The 26,029-nt window shown below is 43.6% G+C and overlaps 2 protein-coding genes across 8 annotated transcripts in view; one reads left to right on the top strand and one right to left on the bottom strand.

The window, feature by feature from the left end:
- Positions 1-16,964, top strand: part of LOC121936758 (TAR DNA binding protein) — a 23,000-nt gene extending 6,036 nt beyond the window's left edge. Inside the window, exons 4-9 of one of the 6 annotated variants that reach the window (XR_006105029.1) lie at positions 212-352; positions 1,465-1,635; positions 2,818-4,213; positions 5,141-5,222; positions 6,035-6,134; positions 16,330-16,964. Coding sequence is in view for 3 of the 6 variants with exons in the window: in XM_042479304.1 (XP_042335238.1) it covers positions 212-352; positions 1,465-1,635; positions 2,818-2,935; positions 16,330-16,388 (489 nt within the window). In the remaining 3 variants the exon portion in view is untranslated. Of the gene's footprint in view, positions 1-211; positions 353-1,464; positions 1,636-2,817; positions 5,223-6,034; positions 6,135-16,329 lie in introns of those variants that run through there. The other 5 variants (XR_006105028.1, XR_006105027.1, XM_042479304.1 and 2 more) reach the window with 5 other exon arrangements.
- On the bottom strand, positions 8,278-26,029 carry MASP2 (MBL associated serine protease 2). Of its 2 annotated transcripts, XM_042479302.1 has the most exons (11): positions 25,661-26,029; positions 24,400-24,622; positions 24,057-24,234; positions 23,333-23,464; positions 17,588-17,784; positions 16,607-16,754; positions 15,292-15,410; positions 13,636-13,714; positions 12,690-12,827; positions 11,513-11,587; positions 8,278-9,098 (listed from the first exon to the last, which is right to left on the bottom strand). In XM_042479302.1, the coding sequence occupies exons 1-11, from the start codon at positions 25,663-25,665 to the stop codon at positions 8,323-8,325; spliced, it is 2,070 nt and encodes a 689-aa protein (XP_042335236.1). In that variant the 5' UTR covers positions 25,666-26,029; the 3' UTR covers positions 8,278-8,322. The 2 variants fall into 2 exon arrangements, with proteins under 2 accessions (XP_042335236.1, XP_042335237.1); XM_042479303.1 differs by lacking the exons at positions 8,278-9,098; positions 11,513-11,587; positions 12,690-12,827; ... (2 more) ...; positions 16,607-16,754; positions 17,588-17,784 and adding an exon at positions 22,794-23,000 and having other exon boundaries at positions 25,661-26,022.

Below are 26,029 nucleotides of genomic sequence, written 5' to 3'. Positions count from 1 at the left end.
GTCAGTATTACCTTTCCTGAGCAAGTCTGACTTGCAGAATTTTAAAAGAGTTTATATAGTTCACATCTACACTAAAATCTTAATTTTTTTCTATTTATAAAGAAACAAATACACTGACTTTTGAAATTGCAAAATGTTAGTGCTACTTGATATTGGAAATGGATCTATGTGACAGTAATGTGGAGTTTAATCTACTTTCTTTTAACTCTAGGTTAAGAAAGACATCAAAACTGGCCACTCAAAGGGGTTTGGTTTTGTAAGGTTTACGGATTATGAAACCCAGGTGAAGGTCATGTCCCAGCGCCACATGATAGACGGAAGATGGTGTGACTGCAAACTCCCAAATTCTAAGGTACTCTACATAGCTTTTCCAAGGCTTTGTAAGCATGCAAAGCCAAGCTCTAGTCATTTAGTTCCCCAGAAAATTAGCTTCCCTGCAGCTGGAAAATGCATTGTTTATGATCTTGTACAGTATGAGATCCTAATGCCTCATGGCATTTTGAAATGGTGAGAACTTTGAAAAGCAGACAGTGATGCCACATGGTTATGGGTTGCTGGTAAAGAGGAAAACACTGAAGCAGCTTTTTAGGTCCTGTCCAATCCCTTAATGGAATAAATAGAGCTCTGGAAGAAATGACTATAGGCTTTCAGGCAAAATAGTTGTTTGATTGTCTGGGAGCATGAACTACATTGCCCTCTTTATTATCCAATTCTCCCAATACATAAAAGTGTGGGGCAGGAAGTACATAGCCAGAGTATGATACAAATTCTGTTCTGTATTACCATGACATAGCCACAGACTGATATCTCTGGGGTGTTCAAAGGCTGGTTTACTAATTTGTATCTAATTCTGTGTTATGGTACAAGGCTAGGCCCGGATCCCGTGGTGTACTTCTGCTTCTGTCACAATAAGCAATTCCCTCTTCCCTAAGCATGCAACAATCTGGGAAACCCTCAGGAGCAGGTTTTTAACATTATAGAGGGTGCAGCAGGAGGGAGAGAAGGCTGCAATCATTGGATTGCAGCCTTAAGCTTCAGAAGACACAGTTCCTGAATTAATGGCCCTATACAGACAGGCCAAAATAAAGCTGCTTCAGGTCACTTTGGAGGTATGGTGTTTCAATGATGCATGCGTCCTAAGAGTCTGGAAGCTGCACCAAAGCTGCACTCCAGTCCTTAGGACTGGAGCGTGGCTTTGGTGAGGCTTCTGGACTCTTAGGATGCACGTATCATTTAAACAGCATACTTGCAAAGTGACTCAAAGCAGCTTTATTTTGGCCTGTCTGTATCAGGTCAATGTATGGTTTCTGTAGTTAGTTGCCACCTGCGTAGTTTTAAAATCCTATTTGTTCCCTAGCAGTTATGTGTTTCTCTATGCAACCTTGTCCCTAGAATGTTGGCTATTACAAACAGCTAGAAGAATAGGGGTATTAATACACATCTTTTGTTCCGCATTGGCACCAGCAAAGTCCAGATGAACCTATGCGTAGCAGGAAGGTGTTTGTTGGGCGATGCACCGAAGACATGACTGCAGATGAGCTCCGTCAGTTTTTTTCGCAGTATGGAGAAGTGGTCGATGTCTTCATCCCCAAACCTTTCAGAGCTTTTGCCTTTGTTACGTTTGCTGATGATCAGGTATCCATCCAAAGTGCCCTGGTTATTCCCAGTATGTAGGTAACTTGTTCTTACGTGTGCATGGCTTGAAGAAAGTGGATGGGGAGAAGTTTTTCTCTTTGCTTCAGAATACTAGATCTGTCTGCACTGAAACTGAAGGGTGGGAAATTAGGACAGAGGAAAGGTGGTCTTAAATACTATTGGACAGAAGTTGGAGGCATATGGCTATGAAAGGTGACTGGTCATAGTCATTTCTGGCTTCCAGAAATCAAGGCAGCATGCCTTTCAGTGTCAGTTGCAAAGGAACTGGTGCTATTGAATTCATATAGTTATTGGGGTTTCCAGTGGGTATCTGGTTGGTGAAAAAAGAATGCTGGTCTAGATAGACATTTGACCTATCTAGCATGGCTCATATATTCTTATTTTCCACTAAATTCTCATTTACTTTAAACATGTGTAACATACGTAAGATTGGCCCATATATATTAAGATAAATTACAGTCCTGATCATATTACTTTTGATAGGTGAATATTTATCTTTGCTCTTTAGTTTGAGCTTGAGCCAAGAAAGGTGAAGCCTGTATTACCCTGGTATTTCCAGTTTGGTGGCACCTAATTTCACTACAGAAATTAGAATCGCAAAACAAGCCTTGTAAACAAATGCAGACCTGTTCTTAGCCACTAAACTAATTGCTGAAGCATGCTTGCTAGTCCCTTGTGGCACATTGACTGTTCGGAGGGAGTCTGCGATGGGGAGGCAGAGAAATCCAGCTCTTCTGATTTCGAACCTTTGTTTGCCTTGCTCCCATAAAGCAATCTGTTCTAGACACACGATTGCGTACAAACCTCCGCAGAGTGGTAGCCTAGTTGAGTAGTAAGCTGTATAAATTGCAGTTGAGATAAGCATTGAATTTTTTTTCCCCTACAAATTTTAGCTGAAATTTATGCGAGGCAGTAAAGCATTGTTATACAAAGCAGCAACAATATGAGGTATAGCATTCTTAAAATGAAGTTTATTATGTTGCTCCGGTTGTTAGACGATGCGAGTTCCCCATTATAGTGTTACAGGGAAGTAGTGTGTTCTTAAAATCAAACCTTATAGACTTAATGATTGCTGTAGTTCTGAAGTTGTTTGCACATGTAATTCTTCTTTATTTTTTTCCTGGTTAAAGTTACTCAGTCTACATATCTTATTTCTTATAGGTTGCCCAGTCCCTTTGTGGCGAGGACTTGATCATAAAAGGAATCAGCGTCCATATATCCAATGCTGAACCTAAGCATAATAGCAGTAGACAACTAGAAAGAGGTGGAAGATTTGGTGGTAATCCAGGAGGCTTTGGGAATCAGGGTGGATTTCCTAACCGGGGGGGAGGCGGTGGCGGTGGGGGGCTGGGAAACAACCAGGGCAGTAATATGGGGGGCGGGATGAACTTTGGAGCTTTTAGCATCAACCCAGCCATGATGGCAGCCGCTCAAGCAGCGCTCCAGAGCAGTTGGGGGATGATGGGCATGCTAGCTAGCCAGCAAAACCAGTCTGGACCGTCGGGGAACAACCAGCCGCAAGGCAACATGCAGAGGGAGCAGAATCAGGGGTTCAGTTCAGGGAGCAATTCCTACGGAGGCTCAAACTCCGGCGCAGCCATAGGGTGGGGCTCATCAAACACAGGCTCCAGCAGCGGGTTTAATGGGGGTTTTGGCTCAAGCATGGATTCCAAATCATCTGGCTGGGGCATGTAGGCACCCTAATACTGATTCTGTGCTGGGAAATCAGATTTTTCTTTCCCCCCCCCCCCCCAGAGCTCCCGGTAAGTATATTATAAGATGCATATACTAAAAAAGGGGGGAAGAGGGGGAATCCAAACCAGTTTGTTCAGCGTGTAGTATATTTCAACAGTATTTTTGACACATTTTTTTTCTTTTGTAAGGAGGGGGAAAAAAGAGAAAAGATTAAATGGAATTTTATAGGTTTTGTTACCATGAGTTGGAATACATGAGTTTTGGGGGGGTATGGAGTGGTTGGGAGTGGACTGCTGTTTGCCTGAATGGTAAACGGACGCGCTGCAATTTGATAGGAATTTGTAAAAAAGAGCAAAAGAAAAAAATCCTAAATTCCTCGTTTTTCCTAGTCAGCTGAGATGTTTTTGTTTTTTGCATGTTTCAAGAATGGAAGCTGTTTTTCAGAAACCGCGTCCTGTCCTTGTTAGCTCTTTTTTCTTTTCTTTTTTAAACTTTAATTTGATCCCCCGCCATAAGAATTTCTCTCTCTCTTTCTCTCCCTTCCCGTCCCCCCCAAATGTCCTGTGTGGAGAATGCAATGTTGGTGTCGGCTTTTTTTCCTTTTAACACTGTCTCCCCTCCTCATACTAAAGTACGGTATGAAGACCTCATTTAATCCTTGCAGTTCATCTCATTTCAAAAACAAAAAAATGTGTTTGGAAGAAGCACTTCATTCTGAGAGAGAAAAAAAGCAGTGCAGTCAAAACAAAACACGCGCTCAAAACAAAAAACTATCCTGCCTTAGGAATCCTCCTGTCTCCATGCTTTCCTCCTCATCCAAGGCTCCCTTCATCGCGCTGCACATGCTCCGCGTCTTAAGACGGTGGGTGTCCCATTTTTATCCGCTACTCTTTTTTATTTCATGGAGAGTCGTACCCGACGCTGTGAACGCAAGGCTGTGAGATGGAAACCGGAAGGCTTGTTTGAACTTTTGGAAACCTTGTGTGGGATTGGATTGGTGGTGCCGAGGAATGAGAGGGCGTGGTATGTGCGAGCAAAAGGCGGAGGCGCATGCAGAGAGAGACTTGGTGGTGCATAATGGGATCTTTTCCTTTTAAATAAAAGCGTGTGTTTTTTCCCCCCCGATGTCCCTGGATCCTGTGGCTTTGGTGAGAGAGTGTGCGGAGAGCAATGGGAGCGGACGTACGAGTGTTTTTTTCTTTCTTGGCATTCAGAAGGACATCCCAATCTGGAAGAACTTAAAACGGGGGGGAGGGCTTTTTACTTAGTTAATTAATTAGTTGAATGTGTTAAGTGAAATGAATATCTGTATCTTCATTTTTTTTCCTTCTTCTTTATGTCAATTTCTGCTGTGAATGCTGTATGGTGTGCGTTCCTTTCTGTTTAATGATCCTGTAAGTGTGGTAATGTGAACTGAAGGTGGGGCTTTTCGTGGACGAGAACCTCCGGCTCGCCGTGTGCTTTGCGGACCTTGTCGCAAAGGACACTCCTGAGCCCGGATGTTCCCTGACGGGTGGAAGTTTCTTTGTTTGTAAGATATCCATATGAATGCTGTTTGCTGCAGTTCTGTGTTTGGGTGCTTTTTATAAGATTTGTCAATGTAGGAAATTCTTAAATAAAACTGATTTAAGTAATATGTGTGTGTGTTTGACAGCTGCCCCCCCCCCCAAAAAAAAAGTGCAATGAGTTCATAGCTATTAACTTTAAAACAATGCATCTTGGGATAAAACTGCTGTAAAAAAAGAAACCCTTCATTTTGTTTTAAGTTTGCCTCTTTCATTGATTGTAGTTGCTATTCTCTAGCTCAGCTCCAGTCCCATCTTCATAGCGTTTTTGTGATACACATCTGAAACCCGGTTCTGCCATCGGAGGTGAGCAGGAGAGAAGAGCCCTTATTGTCTGTGTATCCCCTAGGGAAGCTGTTTAGGGCATTCAAGGTAGCTGCGAGGGTGGCACACTATTAACAGGACTCAGTTTCTTATGGGAAACAAGGGTTTAACCAAAGCATAAGAGGGATGTCAAGTTTTCCTGTGTTGAGGATCAGGATTGGCAAGATCATGGACTCAGTAGCCCTAAATAATGGTTATAGAAATGTGTGATGTAAATGTAAGTTTCCACTTGGCAGACTGTGGAAGCAGGAAACAGAGCCCCTTTAACTTGTATAGTCCTCCTCTTCCTTGTGAATTTTAGGCCCCATACAAACAGGCCAAAATAAAGCTGCTTTAGGCCATTTTGGAGGGATTTAAATGATGCATGGGTCCTAAGTGTCGGAAAGCTGCACCGAAGTCATGCTCCAGTCCTTAGGTTTTGGCGTGACTTCTGGACTCTTAAGACACATGCATCATTTAAACAGCATAACTCCAAAGTGGGCTGAAGCTGCTTTATTTTGGCCTGTCTGTATGGGGCCTTAGCTAGCTTCACATTTTCCCTTGCCTGTGTTGACTTCTCAATTATTTTCTTGCCAAACTGTGAGAAATTTGAGATGTGTTATTATTGTGTGCTGATCCTGGCATTGATATTTACTGCTAGCACCCACTTAAAGGCATCCAGTCCCCTGGCTCTCAGTGTAAAACAAATTGCATATTCCAGAGAAGAACTATTCTTTAATAAATTGCTTAACCTTTTTCTGCACCTCAATCAGATCCATTGCCAAACTCTGTACCATCTGAATTTTGCATTTTAGCATTTGCACTAATACCTGCTACTGCTACTGAGTAACACTTAATATGGTATTCTCGGATCTCCAAAGACTAAACTGTGTCATCCTGGGAAGGAGCATGAGGGTAAGTTTTATACATCACCAGCATGGTTTCAGTAATTGTTTCAGCTTGTGTTTTTTACAAGTCTAGGGCCAACTCTTAAGCAGGAGGGGGAACAAGTGTTATTTGAATGCTGTTAAGTCTGCTAAGGTTCTGATCTCCCCTTCCTCACATCCCCAAGTATATTAGAAATGTTTTCAAACATTATTCATACCTTCATTTCTCTCATTAGTGTTTAAAGTGAGCTAATAAAAGGCATTGTCATAACTTGGTTGTCTGGAGTCTTGTTTTGCTTTAGCTTTCCATAGGTCTGCATCTATTGCACTAATCCGATTTAAAGTGGATAAATAAAGAACACAGTCGGGTTTGCCACTGTTAGAAGGATAATCTGGCTAATGAGCTTCATTTAGTCATAAACAGCATAGTAATTTAACCAAGGCCCTGTGTGAGCAAATGTGTTGTGTGTTTCAGTTACCTGCTGAGCATCTCTTTAATTATGGAGGCTTTGCGACTCAAACAGACGTAATGTTGACAATTTCCTCTTACAGTCCAAATTTGTGTAGGAGTGAATTGAGTCTTGGAGCACATTGGTCTCAGCAGTTGCAAATATAATGTTGCGGCTGATTGAACAGCACTTCTGGGGAGGTCTTGCACTGTTCCTCTTAAGCTTTAGACATCGGTGGGGTATTTTTATTTAGTTTTTGTTTGCTTCTGGCTGGCAGTACTGCCTTTTTATAAGAATAAAACTGATCTGTTTTGCTTGTATAGAATCTCATAGACACTTCTATGTACGTTATAGTTTCATCTATATTAACACGGGCTTTGGGAGCCACTACATTTACCGTACAGTGGTGCCTCGGGTTACGAAATTAATTCGTTCCGTGGCACCGTTCGTAACCCAAAAAGCCTTCGTAAGCCGAATTGCCATAGGCGCTAATGGGGAAAAGCCGCGATTCCGTGCGAAAAAGCCGAAAAAAGCACCAAAAGTTTTTTCGTAACCCGAAAAAACATTCGTAACCCGGAACAATGTTTTCCTATGGGATTTTTTCGTATCCCGAAAATTTCGTAACCTGGGTATTTCGTATCCCGAGGTACCACTGTATATACTCGACTATAAGTCAACCTCATGTATAAGTCAAGGGCAAGTTTTGAGACTTGATAAATCGAGGGTAAAATTTTGGGGCATATAGCAAAGACCTAAAGGATGAAGCAAAGCAAAATAGTGTCAAAGAAGTTATAAAATTCCATCAGATATAACTCTTTGTGCTTAGTCTTAAGGATGAATGGATGAGAGAGTAGAGGGAGTCAGTGCTTCACATATTATACTCTTGCTTTTTACCAGGATATGATTCCTTTTAAATAAGAGTTAAGATACAGTACTTACATTGACCCATGGATAAGTCAACTCAGGTTTTTTTGGGTCAATTTTTTCAGCTGAATTTCTAGACTTGTACATGAGAGCTATTCAAATCTTGGCCTCTTAAAATTGGGTGCAGAAAGAATCTGGTCAAGCTTAACTCATTTGGATCCAGTGTCTGCAGTTTGCTGAGAGATTAGACCAGTTGGCAGATGGCGGTTCTGTCAGTGGCTGTTGGGCCACTCAAGAAATTCAGCCTCCAGGTTTGGAGCATTTAACGTTTCATTGATGAATTTATAATCAACGTTGCATTAGTACTACTGTGACCCATCTGCTTCAAGATGACCAGCTGCCGTAATATAGAAGCTCCCATGTTTCTTTCTGTGGTGACCCATGAGAAAGAAATTTACAAATGGCATGCTACTGAGGTTCTCTATTAGATGGAAGAGCATAAACGTCTGGGCTGACGGGGAGGAAAGAACCATGAAAAACCGTTTGCTTGTATTTAACCTGTGACTCTTGTGTGCTGTGTGATAGGTTTCCCATTGGGATAGAAAGGAAGAACTATGTAAAAGGGTTTCCCATTGTAATAGGAAGAGCACTGTAAAAAGCTAAATGCCTCCCTAGGATAAAGATGTACATTGTTGAGGCAGACCTCATTATACCTAGTTTAAAATCAAATAGACTAGAACTTTTAATAGTGTGAATTGGTGCTTCTTAGATGTAACTCCAAGGTAGTTTGACAAGACCTGTTTCCAAGTTGGTATATGTAGGATGGCAGGATTTCTGTTACTTGCATAACAATAAAGGAAGATTTGAGCTTTGTTTTATTGGAATAAAGCAGTAAAAGTCAGTCTAGGAATTGTGTGCAATTATGTCTTCAATCCATGAAATGTAATTTGTGACTTTAGTGTATACACCATACAGTCCAGCAGAGCCACACTCCAAACCCCAGGATACAATGCCACCAACAAACCACTTTTTGGTGTGAGGATCAAAAAATACCAATGGCCCACCACTGTCTCCGCTACATGAATCCTTCCCCCCTTGCTCATACCCAGCACAAAGCATATTTTCCGTCAGGACTAAGGGCTTCCCCTCCAAACTCTGGTTTGCGTATGCAGCTTGACACTTGTTTGGATCCACAACATCTAGCTCGGCATATAACAGGAAAGGGGACTGCCTTCTTTTCTCTGTTCTTCCCCAGCCTGCCACCACTCCTATGTCACTTGTGTTCACATGGAATCTGCCACTGCTTCCTGGCAAACAAATGGGGGTGATATTGGCATTGATGGGGACTTTGTGGCTCAGTTTAATCAGAGCAATGTCATTGTTAAAGTTGAGACCATCGTTGGTAAAACCTGGATGGACGAAAGCAGATTCCACCCAGGCTTGGTGGTATCGAGGAGAGCGTTTGTTCAGAAGTCCGAGTTTCAGTGTCAGGGAAGAGGCATCAGCTGGGTTTGTGAGGACATGAGCGGCTGTTAGGATCCAGTTATCGTATAAAAGAGCTCCCCCTCCTGTTGCTCCTTGTCCATCGATGATCAGAACCTGCCAAGGGAACTGGCCAGGCAGTGCCCTTGTTCCACCAAATATGCGCTTCAGAGCATTTGAAGTTTGGACACCACAAACTGGCAGGAGAGAGTATCCATAAGTCAGGGTTTCATTAGAGACTTGAAACTTGAATGATTTTAGTATTTACATCTTTGGTTTGTAAGATATTATGGCCAGTGGTAAGGGAGTTGTAGCCCTCATGTGAAGGGATGAAGTTTTCCTACTCCTAGTATATGTGTGAGTTAAATGTTTCCAAAATAATGTCATAGCCAGTGTGGTGTAGTGGCTTGAGCTATGGCTCTGGAGACCAGGTTTTGAATCCCCACACAGCCACTGGGTAACATTAACCAAGTTGCACTCTCAGCTTCAGAGGGAGGCAAAGACCCTCAACACATCTTGCCAGGAAGACCTCATGATAGATTTGGCTTGTGTATGTATGTGCCTTGAAGTTGCTTGCCAACTTATGGTGACGCCATGAATTCTGCTGAGCTTGCAAGATCAGATAGGATTGGGTGCCTTTAGGGTATTAGTGTCACCTTAAGTCAGAAGTGACTTGAAGGCACACAACAATAAAAAGAAACTACCATGAACCTTTTGAAGCAAAGATGGATAGGGACTGTCCTGAAGCTTTACCTCCCCTTGAAGTGGATGGTACTCATACCAACATCCTTGTGAGATGCTTTATACCACACCAGACCATTGATCTCTCGCATTTATTATTTTTGGCTTTGGTGGGTTTGAGAGAAGAGGCTTTGCTGCAGTCAGTGCAAGTGTTCTGGCTATGTCAGGGCTTTTAGAATAAGTTTCTCTTCTAATTTGTTGTGTTGCTTTGAGATTGTCGGGATCTTGTGTTGATCTGAAGTACTTTTTCCCTGGCTGAGATTGCTGACTTACTTCCTAGTTCTTGGTGAGAGGCATGGAAACTTTGTGATCCTCAAAGAAGTATTGGAGTGCCATTCATAATGCCTGAAACAGCTGTTAGAAGTAGCAGTCCAAACCTTTGTAGAACCAAAAATTCACCCTTGACATAAACATTGCTAAGCTAGATGGGTTAATGCTCTGGCTTGGTGTATAAAGCAGCTGCTTGTGTTCCTGTAGCTGTGTCTTGGAAGTGTGAGGGGAAAGTACTAATCCATTTGTTCTAAACCAGCACATGGCTGGTGAAATATTCAGGACACTCTTAACTTTGATATATCACCAGTTAGCAGAGAACAAGAAATAGAATTTACTATCTTGGCTTTAACGGAATGGGGTTTTAAAACAAAGTATTGGCTGTTTTATGTGTTCTGGCTTTGAGAAATCCCTTCTACTGTCAAACAAAGCTAACATCCCATCTGTGGACATGTTCTGACCAAATGTTGGCATCGTGTTGTTAGGAGCACATTGCATACCTTTGCCTGAAAGGAACTCATTTAACATCAGTGAATGCTTACTTTTGATACAGTCCCATAGATATGGATAGGTGTGGGCACATTTTGGGCCTCCAGGGACTTTTGAACTGCAGCTCCTCACCTTTGTCTATGTTGGGAATTGCAGTCTAACAGCATCTGGAGGGCCAAACTTTGCAGACTTCAGTAAACCGTACGTTAAAGCTGTCATCAGAATGACTAATTGCTAGTTGGTTGTCTGCCTTTTTAAGTGTTTAATCTGCTTATGTATGGCATTCATACAGGTTTCTTTTAAAGACATGGTTGGAGCACATATGATGCCATTCTTAGAAGTAAGATTTGCCTCTTCTGTATTGAAACACTGGCATGACATCCCCCCACCCCAAAGTAAATGTGTAGAGCCTTTAACTGAGGCAGAAAGTTATTGATGAGTTTTAATTAGATTTCCCCATCTTGTGATTTGAAGGATGCAACTGGTCCAAACACAACATCTGCAATCTTCTGGTTAACAAGTGGGAAAGAAATCTAGTTACCAAGTTGGCTAGTAGCGGTTTTCCACTACTAATTCCTGTTTCATGGGGCTTGAATTGTGTAGTTAGATTGGGAAAGGGGAGGAGAATCATTTCCCAAAGATTTGTTTCTAACAAATAATTGCTGAAGTGATCTACTTTGGTTTATACATGGCAGCCTTCATCTACTTGATGCTCTCCAGATATGCTGGAGTGCTGCTCCCACCATTTCCACTATACACAGGCAGCCTGGCATGTTTGGGTGCCCCACTTTAGATGGGGCTCTGGAGCCTATGGCTCATGATCCCTTACTGGCCAGGTAAGGTAAGAGACTGAAGGGAACTGGAACCCAGCAACATCTGGAGGGCCAGCCCTGACTCAGGTTAGGGAAGGCTGGTGTATGGGACAGTTGGGTGTGAGAGATAAAGATCAAAATGTGCAACTTGTACTTGGTATCACTTACTTCTGTTCTGGCAGTATTGATGTAGATCACTCTATCTAGCCTATAAACTCCCTTTGTAACCCACAAAATTATATGATGCAAAAGCCCAGCTCATTTTTGAACCATATCTATGTAGCAGCTTCTCACATTACCTGGCTCGCAGGCAGGAGGTGCTTTCCATCCCCTGGCGTTTCTCCAGTAGCCGTCAGGGGCACAGTGGTAGTTGCCTAAATGAAGATTAAAGCACTTGAGTCGACCCTTCGAGAAATAGCCAACTACTTCAGAACAGTGTGAAAATACTTCTCTGCTGTTATCTTCCTTTTTCCACATAGTGTTTCCTATCTTCTCCAAATAAAAGTGAATATTGCATGCTCACTTTTATGCAATATTCACTTTTACCCTTGGAAGTCTTCTAAGCTGAAAGATAGTGAGCATCATGCAGTGCAGTATTCACTTTTATTCTTGGAAGTGTCATAGGCTGAAAGATAGTGAGCATCATAGTTGAGGGACTTCAACCAGGTCCTACACTGTTGTACCACAGTTATTTTGCATTTCCCTTTGAGTTGAATCCCAGTAGGATGAATGGAACAAGTTGCTAAAGAAGTGTGTGTTGGACTGTGGCTGTGTTTCCCTGACCTGTAGCTTATCCATATTTACATCACCAGTGTTTATTAACTCCTTACATAGCATTTCAGTAACATTTTTCTCTTGGAGCTTGGAAGGTTATTTTAACAAAGCAGTTATTTGTAGTTTCAATTCACTGTAATTATGGCAAGCCTCTCTTTAAAGTAGCTAGTTACAGTTGTAGTTACAGTTCTGGCCACCTCATTGTTTCTTCAACACCCACAACAGAGCAGAAGGAAGCATCCTAGCATTTGAACCATTTTCTATTCATCCTCCAGTGAAGAAATACTGTTGTGACTGTCGCTGCATTTGTACTGCAGGAATAGCCTGGTTTGACACCACTTTAACTGCCCTGGCTCAATGCTATGGAGTTATGGGAATTGTGGTTACAGTGGGTTGCAAAACCCTGGCACCACAACCAACTACAGTTTCATAGCATTGAGCTAGAGGAGTTTAAGCTTCTGTCAAACAAGATTATTCCTGCAGTATGGATGCAGCCATAGCCAGAGCAATCTTTATTTGCTGGAGGAGGATCAATAGAAAATGATCTGGATGAGATGCATGAAAGTAACTTTGAGAAGTACACTGGGAAGAGAATGAAGTTGTCCTTTGGTAAGTTGCAGTTGTTATGTTCTTGAAAAGGGACATTAGTTACAAGTAATGTTCTTTATAATAAGTTAACTTCCAGGCTCTGATTTCTCTTACCAGAATTTCCTGCTTTCAGAGCATAGAAAGGACTCTCGCAGATATACATGATCTCAGCTTGGTACGTAGTAACACCGGATCCTGTTGTGTAGACAATTGTCCCATTTGCTGTGTCTTGGGCTGGGCCACAGTCAACAACTGAAAAAAGGAACAATATAAAAAGCTTTCTGAGCAAATGGACACCCACAGAAAAACTTTATTTGAGAATTTGTTCAGAGGGCACTGAAGTGCTGGATTTGAATGCCATCCTTAAGATGGCTGCAGTTGGCAAAGGAGGAACAGGCAACTTGTGACCCTCCAGATGTTGGACTGCATTTCCCATCGTCCTTCACTACTAGCTATGCAAGTTAGGGTTCTTAGGGGGATGGAGTCCAACATATAAACAGTTGTAGATCCTCCAGTGTGGCCATGAAAGAGGTAGACATGAGCAGAGAGCAAGAAAACACATCTGATACTCAGGAGGCCTTGCAGAGGAACAAAGTGGAAATTTTGGGGTGCATCTACACTGTAGAAATCTTGCTGTTTGACACTGCTTTAACTGCCATGGCACTATCCTACAGAATCCTGGGATTTGTAGTTTTACAAGTTCTTTCGCCTTCTCTGCCAAAGAGCGCTGGTGCCCAATGCAACTACTGTATAAATCCCAGGATTCTGTGGGATGGAGCCTTGGCCATTAAAAGTAAAGTCAAACTGCACTCATCTATACAGTGTAGATGCGCCCTTGATCATAGCAAGTGTGCAGTTTCAGACTGGGGTGACAGTTGATCTCTATTTCCACCAAGGATATTTAGAGAAAGCAATTGTTACTCCACTGAGATTCAAGCATCTCTCATGCCTTTAAAATACAATGGGATAGCTTTGTTCAATCAAAGAAATTACAAGCCAGAGATCTGCCTGGCTATTGCAGATCCAAAGACTGACTCCCCATCCCCTGATATTCACATACTGGTGCACTGAGCCATTGGCTTGTTCCAGGAACCGTTCTTTTGACATGTTGCTATGAAGGATCCCACAATCGCTTCGTTCTGGAGGAGAAAAAGAAAGCATAAATCCATGTATATTTTTCCCATGGAAAAAAGTTTATTATACAGTACATTGGACATCTCAGATGCATGTTCCCCTTATGGAACATAAGAAGAGAAAACGGGATTCCAAGCATAAAGGGGAATAGTGTTGGGGAGCGAATGAGTGAGTCATTTAAGGAGAGGAAGGGAATTGACACATGAAATACATCTCTTTCATTTCATGATTGGTTCGTGAAGGTGCTTTATTGCGAGGAAGGCAGAATAAGATGTTCTTCCCCTTCTTATGTTTGAGATGCTGCTATCCTTCATATATCTTGAGGGATATATGGGGCAAAACCAACAAAGCCTCCTGTGGCCCCATAAGGACTAGCCAGTTTATTATAACATACATTTTTGTGAGCTGCAGCCCACTTCATCCTGACGCATTAAGCGTTTAGGTACAGTGTGCATCGGGGATCCCCACACTTTGGTCCCCCAGATGTTTTGGACTTCAGCTCCCAGAACTCATGGCCATTGGTCAAGCTGGCTGGGGCTTCTAGGACTTGAGGTCTGAACCACCAAGTTTGGGAATCGCTGGTGTGCATGCTTGGAGCAGGATGGGGGAAACATTGAGCATTGAAATCCGAGGAAAAATAAAGGCAGGATGGATTGAAAATGAAAGCGAGTTCACAGATGGCCACTTAAGAGCTACAGCCACAGATTCACTTAGGCTGCGTCTGCACTGAGGAAATAATTCAGGTTCACACCACTATGGTATGGAATCCTGGGTATTGTATCATAGTGGCACCAGAGGTCTCTGACAAGGAAGGCTAAATGCTTCACAAAACTACACTTCCCAGACCTCCATAGCATTGAGCCATGGCAGTTAAAAGTAGTGTCACACTGGATTATTTCTGCAATGCGGACAATTCCTTTGCAACTGAATGGTAACAGGTGACAATGGCTGTTCTTTACGGGGTAGTTTGTTCAACATTTTATTTCCTTTCAAACTTAACTGTACTCCCTTTCTTTGCAACCAAGTATTCAGTGCATAGCTAGAATTCTGAATTACGTTTGATACATCTGATGGCCACAGATGCGCATGCTGCGTGATACATTCCTTAGTCTGTAAGACACCACAGGAGTGTGTTGTTTTCTTCAACTCTCTAGTTGGGAGGTGGGCAACTGCAGTTCTCCCAAGTGTTTTTGGCCTACAACTCTCATTAACTCTAGCCAACCTCACCACTTGTGGGGGATTATGGGAGCTGCAGGCAAAAAGCAGCTGGAGAGCCAGATGCGCTCATCCTTGCTCTAGGCATTGTGCAGTAAAAAAACTAAACTACAGTATATCAAATGTGCTTTTCATACTTTTCAGTTTGATGTAGTTGAGATTGCTGTCAACCTTGTGTTTCTCCCACCCCCAAAATTTGGAATACGCTTCTCTGTATTATGTGGAAGACTGTTAAGACAGATATAAACAATAGATGGTACAGGTTGAAAGAAAGATGAAGTGGAATGGTACCTACTGTATAAGTAAATACGAAGTTACACACTCACTTGTGTATCAAAGAAACAAAAGCCACAATAGTTTTACCTACTTCCAAGAGTACGTAGCCTGTATCGCAGAGGAGCTGGTAGGAGTCTTTCATAATGTATTGTTCTTGCACTGGAGAGATGTGACCATTGGGTGGTGCTTCGGGGTCTGGGCATGGCAAAGCTGCAATAAAATGAAAACCAAAATGCCTTTCATGACTGGCAAGGGAAGGGTCTTACCTCCGTTGTGAGCACATGCTTTACATGCAGAAGGTATTAGCATCTCCAAGTAAGGCTGGGAAAGACCATCGGTCTGAAGTCTGAGAAGCAGCTGCCTGTTGGAGTGGGCCTTTTACAACTTGTCTGGACAATGTAAGCCTCTTTTTTTAAATGTTACTAAAAAGAGAAGGGAGAGCAAGACCCTGTTTTAGAGGAGAAATGAGCCTCCTGGGATGTGATTTCCCCAGTTGTGTGTCAGGGACACACATACATTTTTGCTTGGGACATGGCCCCTGTATGGTTTCTGATATTGAGCTTTCCAGGATTCTAGTCCACAGGATGGATCCTCCCCAGGTATTTCTGCCACCCATTCCTAGATTGCTTTGCCCTTCTGGGCCTCATCTTTCCCTACGTGAGGGAAGAGATCAGAGCAGAGAGGGCTAAAGATTTTCTTTGTTCCTGTCACTTGCTTGGAAAGTGCAAGCAAACAATGCCAAGGTGGCAGAGCAGTAGAGCTGAGAAACTCAGGAGGCAGAGGGGATTCCCGTGGAGTTCTGGGCAGAGCTTGGAAACGCCATGTTCTCGGACTACAACTCCCATAGACCTCCATCCATCGTGGCCCACTGGGCCTTGCCAGATGCTTGATGAGGCCAACCCCATGCTTGCCCTGGCTCTGCTGCTGCTGCATGCAAAGATTTGGGGACGGGGGGACGGGGCACCATAAACTGAACACTGACATCTCAGGACAAACTAATCTGACCGGTTTGGGCTCCTCGCTTTCCCCGAGTTAACTTTCATTTCGGCCCATTGCCATTCCCATTTTCTAAACCCTCCTGTGTTTTCCCACTGCTTCTCCCATCTTTTTTTGTTTCTTCTTGCCACAGAAAACCCATTAAGGAGGGAAAGACAGAACGGCTGCACAATGATGCCTTTTGACTGGTAGCGCTAGGATCCGGCTATTTGGAAGCACCCCAAGTCTCATGAGAACGTAAGAAGAGCTCTGCTGGACCAGACGGAAGGCCTGTCTCACCCAGCCTCCTCCTGTTTCCCACAGTGGCCAAACGGAAGCCCATGAGCAGGACATCCGACGTAGATTTGCCCACAAAACTCCACCAAGGCCCACCTTTGTTTTGTAAAGAAAGAAAAAAAGCCTTCTTCTACCTGTTGTGTTGTATCTGAGCTTCCATCCAGTGTGGACTCCAGAAAGGTCCGTGGCGAACTGAATATCCACAATGTGGCTGCGTGTTTCGATTTTTGGAGGAAGCGTTTCCCCGCAGAACGGGCCGAACTCTTGCTTGGGTGTTTTTATCTGGAACAAGGAAAGGAAAACACAAACCAAACCGCACTACTTAACTTAGGCCTGTCTGTTTTCGACGTCCATGTGTTGGCAACCTGTGCCTGTCTGTTCCCGCATGATGAAGATGCTCTCGCTTTCTCTCCTCCCTCTCCCGCCATCTTTGTTTGCCCTTTTCTGCTTCCATGTGGATTTTTTAAAATAAAATTAAATTTAAAAAAACAACCCTGATTTTAAATGTGACTTACCCAAGACAGGAATTTTGCAGCAAAGCTGTAGCAGGGAAAATGTGAATTTTGAGTTCAGATGTGAGTCTAAAGTATGTTACTGGGCAATCGCTTTCAGTCTTTGCCCCATCTGAAAGTCTTCAGAGAGCAGTAGGTTTGTCTTTTCTCAAGGCACTCATATTACTGACCTTACATTGGCTATTCTTGGGCAAAAAAACCGCAAAGGCAAAGACAGACTCGGATGTGAAACTACTGAAGTATAGCTTACTAAGAAGTTAAATTTCTCACCTGTGGCTTGAATTAGGATATGGTTTTTTTTTCCCATTCCATTACAGAGGGGAATCGGTTCATCCATGCAAGATCATTGGTGTCATTTTGGGAGTGGTGACTACTGATCTTCCATTCATTTAAGTTTTTAACCTGATTTTCATAAGTCTTTTTGGAGGTTTCATTTGCTTGTAACTGCGCTTCTCAAAGTTCCCTTCTGTCCTCCCCGCCCTCCCCACCATCATGATTGTATATATACATTTAGGATAACTTTTTCTGGGTCTGACATAGTGGACTGCAGTGTACAGAAGTAGTTTTAAAATACTTTGCTGGTGCGGCAAAAGATTAGAATACCTTTAGGATGTCATAGGGACACGGCACATCCGGATGGGTTTCCACGTCAAAGCTTTCCACAAATTCCAAAATGACCATAAATCCTTCTTCCACCTGGATACCGAAATGGCACCGGGAGAGTTTGGGATACGGGTTGGGATAATTTGGGCTGGCAAACTCTCCAGACCTTACTGTCAACACCTTGTTTTGGCAGTCGGCTGGAAAAAAAAGAGAGCAGGGAGGAAAGAGCAAGGAAAGCATTTAAGATATACCTTTGCTATATTCTCAGAGTAGTTATAGTGGTTCTAGGAGTGCATACAAATATGTTCAAGCCTAAGGAGTCCCAGTGGGTTTTGAACCAAAAGGAGACCTTTACGAGCTTTTAAGATTCCTTGCCGCCTCCTTTTTAAACATCACACAAGTGGTCCTTCTTGCTGCATGTTGTGAAGGGATGTGTTGTGTGAAGAATGACATCCTATCATTTCCATTGTGTATCTATGGCTTGCAAGAGAGCACTTTCACCCTCTGCATTATTTGTAACTGCATAAACACCCAGGCTTTCCATTTTTGCTCAAAGTTTCCCAAAGCTCTTAAGGACATGGGCTTTTCCTTCTGAGGATGACGCTTCAGCTGCTTGATCATTTTAATTGCCTTTTTCATTACCTTCGTCTGGTTATAATTTGACCAAAAGGCTCCCAGTTTCCAAACTGTACTTTAGCATTTCTCATTGTGAACATCAGTATATACATAGCAATCTCTATTTAGATGGCCTGATGTTTTTGAAAGCTTTCTCTTATGTCAGTGTTGGGGTAAGTCTGGGGACCCTAGGGCCGCTTGTGGCCTCAGCTCCTTCTCCCTGTTTCAAAAGCCCTCTGCAACAGATTGGTTCAGACATCTGGCAAAAGCAATCTAGCCCTCTGGGCAGCCTGAGAAGTGATGGTTAGTTGGGCAAGTCACACCCTCTCAGCCTCAAGAAGGCAATGGCAAACCCCTTCTGAAGAAACATGCCAAGAAAACCCTATGATAGGCTTGCCTTAGGGTCACCAAAAGCTGGAAATGACTTGAACCCATTGCAACAAGAACAAAGTGGCCATCAGAGGGCCATATATATCCTTTTTAGAGGATGCTCCATTTGGACGCATCCTCCGTTCAAAGGGCTGTGTGGTCCGAGTCCAGTTTAAAGGCCAAAGAGTTACCAGAAAGCAAAAAGAGGAGGCCTGAAATTGCCCATTCAAAGCACCGGGCAGCCAGTGGAGCGGGCCGGCACCCAAACCACCTGCCCCACTTTTCCCTGATATGATTTGTTTTTGAGTCCTTTCAAGCTGTTTCCTGACTTATGGCAATGCGATGACAGGGTTCTCTTGGCAAGATTCGCGCCGAGGAGGTTTGGCATTGCTACCCTCTGACTACAGCACCTGGTTTTCCTGTGGTTTCCCAATTACCAACCAAGCCTCTCCTGGCATAGCTCCCAAGATCAGATGGGATCCGGTGCCATCACTGTATTGCACTTGATCAGAAGTACCATTTCATGGCATTTCTAAAATCGCATCGATGTTTACAGAAAAATACCTGCAAACCCGCAGCCTCTTCATGGATATGATGTCAATGACTTATAGATGGCAGCCATAGTTGGTAGAAAGAGGGAGAGTCTGAAGTTGAGGAGTGGGAAAGGGAAAGGAAGTGGTGGAATGGGCACGATGTCAAAAAGGAGGAGAAAAAGAGTAAAAGGAGGTGGTAGAGGGAAAAAATGAAAGGGCTGTTGTTCAGCAGTACCGACTTCAGCTCCATTGACTGCTGGCATGTGGCACCCTCAGCGTTACACATTTGATGCAATTTGGATCGCAGCCACCTGCAGCTTTCCTTTCCCGACTCTCCAAAAGGAAGAGCTTTACCCTGACTGTGCTTTTGGTTCCAGGCATGTAGGAGTGGAAATTATCTCTGCTCTGCAAAATCCAGTGGCAACAACTCTTGCTGACATGCTCCGAGCCACAAGATCTCCTGCTGAAAGGATCTCTCCTTGCTGACAGGGCTTGGTGCATCCTGGGGTCCTTGCTGCTGGCGAGGGTTCCCTGCCAACCAATTTATGGAGGCGGATGGAGCAAGGCCTGTCACCCACGCTCTGAATAGTGTTGCTCTCACAGCGGGAAGGCGCTCATGATGACGCCGAAGGAGAGGGGCGTTCAAGCTCTCAAACCTTTTGCCCTTTGCTATTCTTCTCCCCCACCCCAACTATAGCTACTGTTTCAGTCTAAAATGTTAAGAGAAACATCTCATTTCAAAAGGCTACACTTTCAGCCGACGATCTCAACCAAATGCCTGCAATGCCACCTTCTGTGCCATTGAAAACCGCAGGGAATGGTAGGTAAGCTTCCATCCACAGGATGGATAAGGCCTCTGGTCAGAAGTAATCATGATGGTTAAAGATAAATGTTAACTTTTATATAACCCTGCAGAGGATTAAACGGTGCACTTTGCAGGCACTCAGCAAATTGTTGCACTGAAGTGAGCTGTGGATTTTAGAAGCACTTTGCAGGCTTTTGTGGGCTCCAGCTGTGCATCCGTCCCAGTTTTGGAGAAACGGCAGGGTACTGATGATGAAGATGATGGATGGGAAGGAAAAATATTTCAGGCACTATACAAGTACAGTACACTGTATAGATGGACGGACTCCATCAAAGAAGCCGCAGCCGCTCTGAATTTGCAAGACCTGAGCAGGATTGTTGATAAGGGAGATCTCTCATCCGTAGAATGACTATCAGTTGAAGTCGACAACAATCAAACTACTATAATGTCTCATTAAAGCAGGGAGTCTTATCCATTAAGGATGGACAAATGTACAAATTTCACATCATTAAAAAAGAACCTTTTGCTGTCCAATTTTGGAAGAAATTTGCAAATGTTAGTTCATTGATCCCCCCCAAAAAAATAATGCACTGAACAAGATTGTCACAAAGTTGCACTAGCCAAACCCAATGTTCCCAGTGGTTCTCAACCTTCCTAATGCCGCGACCCTTTAATACAGTTCCTCATGTTCTGGTGACCCCCGACCATAAAACTGTGGTGTCTCAGTTCCTAAGGCCATTGGAAATACGTGTTTTTCAATGGTCTTTGGCAACCCTTGGGAAAGGGTCGTTCGACCCCCCCAAGGGGGTTGTGACCCACAGGTTGAGGACCACTGATCTAGACAGCTATGGGCCACCTGCCTACCATGAAGCTATTTTAAAAAGCGGAACCTCTGGGAAAAGAAAAAGGTGGCATCCCCAACTCAAAACTCCCAGCGCGACTAAAGATTCAAAGCCAGAGTTTGGAGAGTTATGTACTTGGAGACCTTTGAGTGAATTTGCCAATTTTGCCATCCCCCAGATAGAGTGGTATTAACTACGGTTTATAGGGGAATCTGTGAATTTTGGAAGGTTCTTACCAAGAAGTGCACCAAAAATAATAATAATATTAATAATAATAAATTCTCACTCATCCCTATATCTTCTTTTTAATTCTGAGACGATGGATATTCCTGCTCTTAAAATACTGATGAGAAGGGATTAGGTTTTTATGCCTCACCATTTTGGATCTCAAAGCTAACCATTAAGGCCCTCCTGTATCAACACTCATGGCCATCCGGTTTGAGTTGGTGGCATCACAGACGTTACCCAATATATGTATATGTATATATATTATTTGCATGCTTCATAGTGCAGTTTGCAACTGATACAGTATAAAAGAGGAACCCAGCTATCCAACAGTGAGAATGGGTCTCTTGTTCCAGCTACAGTCACGACAACCAAACATTTTAGAATTAGTTCTCCTTTTGTGTTTTATCCCTTTTTATACCGGTCTGCGGGGAGCTCTTTTTATGAAGGGCTGTATTTTTTATTATTATTTCACCATCCTACAAGAGTGAAAAATCTATCTGTCTGTCTGCAAAGGCTTTCCTAAGAAGGACAGGATCGTTTTTCACCCAGCCCTTGGCTATAAAGCCAAGCGGGGCTTTAGGGCTGTCGGGAGAGCGTTCAATTATACTTAAGGCCTATATTTTTATTAGAGATACGCCGCACGGCCCACAAGAGACCTGAACTCAGAGAAATGGGCCCGGCTCAACTTGTGAACTCACGACGGCCGGATCATTAGGTCTGAAATTAACGGCGGGCTGTAAATCTCATTGCTGAGCAACTGGAAAAAGCGTAGCAGAATCTTAAGAGGAGAAGTAAAAAGGATGGAAGCAAGGGTGACTTTGCCTTTTAAGAGTAAGGTGAGACTGGAAGGTGTGTGTGAGAGCGAAAGAGACAGACAAAAGCCTCCTCTCACTTGTTTGTGGCATTTGAGAGAGCAAAGAGGCTGGAATCATATACTTGAAAGACATGCAATGCCAACAATACCTTGTGTGTCGAAAACGAATGTATTTGGAAGCCACCCTCCTTGACTTGCTCACTTTCTGCATGCAGTGAGGACTGCACTGCAGAAATAATGCCATTTGGCACCACTTTGGGGTTTATCACACTGGGGCCGGTTTCGGCATTAGAGAGAGATTAAAGCGCATTTAAAGCATCCCGCAAATCAGTGGCGAGTAATTGGGCGAATGTATCTTGGAAGCTGTAGTCCAAAACTCCTGCCGGCTGCCATGCCAAAAAGCCTGGCTGTTCTGCTAACGGGCATAGCATGGAGTATCCTGCCATAGCTCTGGCTGTATCCACATGGCACAGTTGTAGCACTTTGATACTACTTTAACTCCCATGGCTCTCTCCAATGGAATCCTAGGATTTGTAGCTTGGAGAGCTTCATGGGATTCCCTTGAAAAACAGTGTAGAACAGCAGTTCTCAAACGTTAATCCTCTAGATATTTTGCTGCCGGATGTCTCCAGTCAGCTTGGCTAATGACCACGTGGATTTTGGGAGATGAAGTCCAAAACACTGAAGGCCACATTTTCAGAACAACTAGTGGAGAGCCAACATGCAGAGAATGCTAAGCATCCTATGAAATTACAAATCCCGGGAATCCAGAGTTTGAAGACATGGAAGTTAAAGTAGTGTCAAACTGCTCTATCCCAATTCTGGGATGGTTTTATGGACTACAAAACAACATCATTTCATTCCAGTATTCTGTTCTGGGACTAGGGTCCTGCCTTCTTGCAGCAGGGCCTCCTAAGGCAGTCCTTTGATCGGCTTGTGCTCCTTATCAGTAATTCAACTTTTGGAAGGGGGGGGGGGTGGATTTAAGCTTTCGGAAATCTCAGGAAAAACATGTTTTATTTAACAACAGGAGGCAGGCCTAGGCAGAAAGGAAAGAGAAGAAAGAAGCCCCAGCCGGTCCCTGGTTAAGCATAACATTTGCCACGGTTGCAGCAGGAGGCTGCAGGCGGTTCAGGAGGGAATCTGTCCGTGTGCCTTATCTCTGTCTCCGCCTAAGTCGCGAAGGAGCGGATTTAGTTATTTCACGCTGGAAAATAAAGAAGGGGGGAAAAGAGAGGGATAGAAAAAGAGGCTGGTGAATACAACCTTCCTGAGCAGGCGGATGAATATGTTTTCATTCCCTCCCTCTCTTCCTTCTTAAAAACAGATTCCTCTGTTGTTTGATTTGTGTGTTTTCATTGAAAACAAGGACTGGCATTTGCAAATTTCTTCCTGTTTGCTGCAGAAAGAACTTGAGGTTTGTTTTAAATCAAAAAACCAGATTGCAAGTGAAATTGATGGATCTCCCCATCCCTCCTTCTCAGCAACTCGGGTCCGTATCCTCTGAGACTTGCGTCTCCGCATTTCGTGGCCACTCACCGGTGCAGGTCTTCTTGTCTTTGTGCAGCAGGTATCCAACCTGGCAGCTGCAGTAAAAGCCGCCCAGGTAATTATGGCAGCGATGGTCACAAATCGGCTCACCGTCGAGCGGCTGTTCACACTCATCAACGTCTGGAAGGGAAGGAAGGGAGAGAAAGGGCAGCGGAAATGTGGCTCGCTCCAGGGAAGGCGCATCGATTTTGAATAAAGGGTGGCCTTAAGACACGCATGTAAACTTGGAAACATATTCGAGTGTAGCCATGTCAACCATGTGGCAAAATACTGTATATACTCATGTATAAGTCTAGACATTTATGTTGAAAATTTGACCCCAAAAACCTGAGTCGACTTATCCATGGGTCAAAGTAAGTACAATATTTTAACTCATATATGTATGTATGTATATATGGTGAAATAGTTTAATCTGTCCCAGAAGTATTGACTCCCTTCTATTCGCTCATCCATCCAGCCTTTAATATGAGAACAAATAGTTATGCCTGCTGGGATTTTGTAAGTTTTTTGGCTTTATTTCCCTTTGCTTCATCTTTTACATCCTTCATTGCAAAGCCCTAAGTTTTACCCTCGACTTAGCCACAGGCATATCAAAATCCATAATTTTTGCCCCAGAACCTGCCCTCGACTTATATATGAGGTCGACTTATAGTCGGGTATATATGATACAACAAAATCCCAAATCCACAAAAGTATATACAGTACTTCTTACCTTCAGCGGCGTAGAAAGCTTCGAAGCCAGTGAATTCCTTCTCGTTGGAGTAGTCTGACCTAAAGGTCACTGCCAGGTTGTTGTCAAGCGAGTGATATGTCTTGTCACCCGGGGCTTCCTCCGTGTCGGTGCTCTGGTGTCCGCACAAAGTGGCCAAGACCTTTCCTCCTGAACGCAACTGTAAAACATGGAAAAAAGTGGGACGTGGTAATGATGGGAGGACAACAGTTTCAGCAACTGGGGCATTGTTGTTGCAATTGCTTGTTTGCTATAATGACAGGCAGCTGGGGAAATGCTCTAGGAAGAAACCAGATCTTGCATACATGCCTGTACTTTCACGTACTTTGACGTAGTCGTAGTCGCACTGGTAGGACAACTCGAGGTTGAAGTGGGTGAAGTAGAGGCGGATGGCATAACCGCGGGGCACGGTGATATTCCAGGTCCTCTCCTTGCTGTTTGGATAGGTGTTTGGGAAATCTGGGGACGCGATCCTCCCGTACATTCGCTCCAGCTGAAGAACGTCGCCAAGCGCCCCATGGCAAAAGACGACCAAGAAGAGGCAAAATCTGTCGGGGAGTGAGATGATGGAAGAAGTTTAGACGGTGATGGCTGGGGTAAGTGTCTTCTCCTCTTTCACCATCCTGGGCTGGGTATGTTTAGCTTGGAGAAGGGAAGATTGAGAGGTAGCCTGATAGCCGTCTTTAAAGGCTTGAAAGGATGCCATGCAGAGAATGGAACCAGCTTGTTTTCTGCTGCTCCAGAGACTAGAACACAAACCAATGCATTCATATTACAAGAAAAGAAATTTCACTTAAGAACGGGGAAGAACGCCTTGACTGTAACATTGGGTGACCTTGCTAAGTAATTTAAGTAACTCTTTCTCAGCCCGACCAGTGACTTTATAGGATTGTTGTGAAAATAAATGGGGAGGAGGAGGAGGCAGAAGAAGAGGAGAGGCATGTACCTTGAGTACCTTGAGCTCATTGCAATAGCAATAGCACTTGACATTTCTATGCCGCTACTCCAGCTTGGAACTTGGGAGTGAATACTATCAATGAACATATATAAACATACACTTGTCCCTCCATATTCGCTAGGGTTGGGGCACAAGACCCCCGTGAATATGTAAAAACCGCAAGTAACAAAAACACCATGTTTTTACATGGAAGGACACCTCTCTAGGAATCTCTGGGTCCTCCAGTGCAACTCTGTGGTCAACGTCCGAAAGACACTGACCATAGAACTGCAATGGAGGAGCTACAAAGGCTTAGTGGAGTATTCTCTTTAAGAATCTGTAGGTCTTTCAGTGCAACTTTTAGTTCAAGTTGACCATAGAGTTGCACTGGAGGACCAAGATACTCCTAGAGAGAACATATTGATCAAATCCGTGAATAATCAAATCTACAAATCTCAAAGCTGCAAATGTGGAGGGATGAGTGTACATGGATCCCCCCCTGAACATGGCTGGAAAAGCCTTCATGTTTGCATATTTTAGGGTCGAGCTTTTAAGTATCAGTCAGATCTCACAGAGAGAAACGGATCGAGAGAATCAGCAGCTAAGGTTCCCCGATTCCTTCGGGACGAACATCTTACGGAGAACCTACCTCATTGTTGTAAAGGCCTTCTGGATGTCCGCCGTCTCTTTGTCGTCAACAACTTTTCCTGGTATGTTTACACTGCGGGGGAATGGTAGTCCTTCCTTCTGTGGGTTCAGCACTATTTGTCTGGCTGTTGAACTCTGATCTTTATCTCATCCTTTTCCATTCAGTCCGGCCCTTTGGTTCTCATGAAACCCGACTGCTTGGTGGAAATGATTGTGTGCTCACTTCAATGGGTTTCCTCTCTCTTTCACTCTTGCTTTCCAAAAAGGAAGACAGAAGAGTTCAGGTTGCCGCACCTTGGGCCGAATTCGAAAGGATTTAGAGAAAGGTTGAGCAACAGAGAGCAGTGTTTGTGTTGGAATGGAGAGCAAA

Source organism: Sceloporus undulatus, chromosome 7 (genome assembly GCF_019175285.1).
Source record: "Sceloporus undulatus isolate JIND9_A2432 ecotype Alabama chromosome 7, SceUnd_v1.1, whole genome shotgun sequence".
NCBI classification, from domain to species: Eukaryota; Metazoa; Chordata; class Lepidosauria; order Squamata; family Phrynosomatidae; genus Sceloporus; species Sceloporus undulatus.
Note: the sequence above shows the minus strand (reverse complement) of the source record. Positions and strands in the feature narration are given on the sequence as shown.

What these genes read in the sequence shown, in the direction of transcription:
- MASP2 (XM_042479302.1), bottom strand. An exon ending in GTCCCTATGACATCCTAAAG is followed by an intron (nt 16,755 to 17,587) that starts GTATTCTAATCT and finishes TCCTTGTTCCAG; the next exon opens with ATAAAAACACCCAAGCAAGA. An exon ending in GCCAATGGCTCAGTGCACCA is followed by an intron (nt 12,828 to 13,635) that starts GTATGTGAATAT and finishes TCCTTTTTTCAG; the next exon opens with TTGTTGACTGTGGCCCAGCC.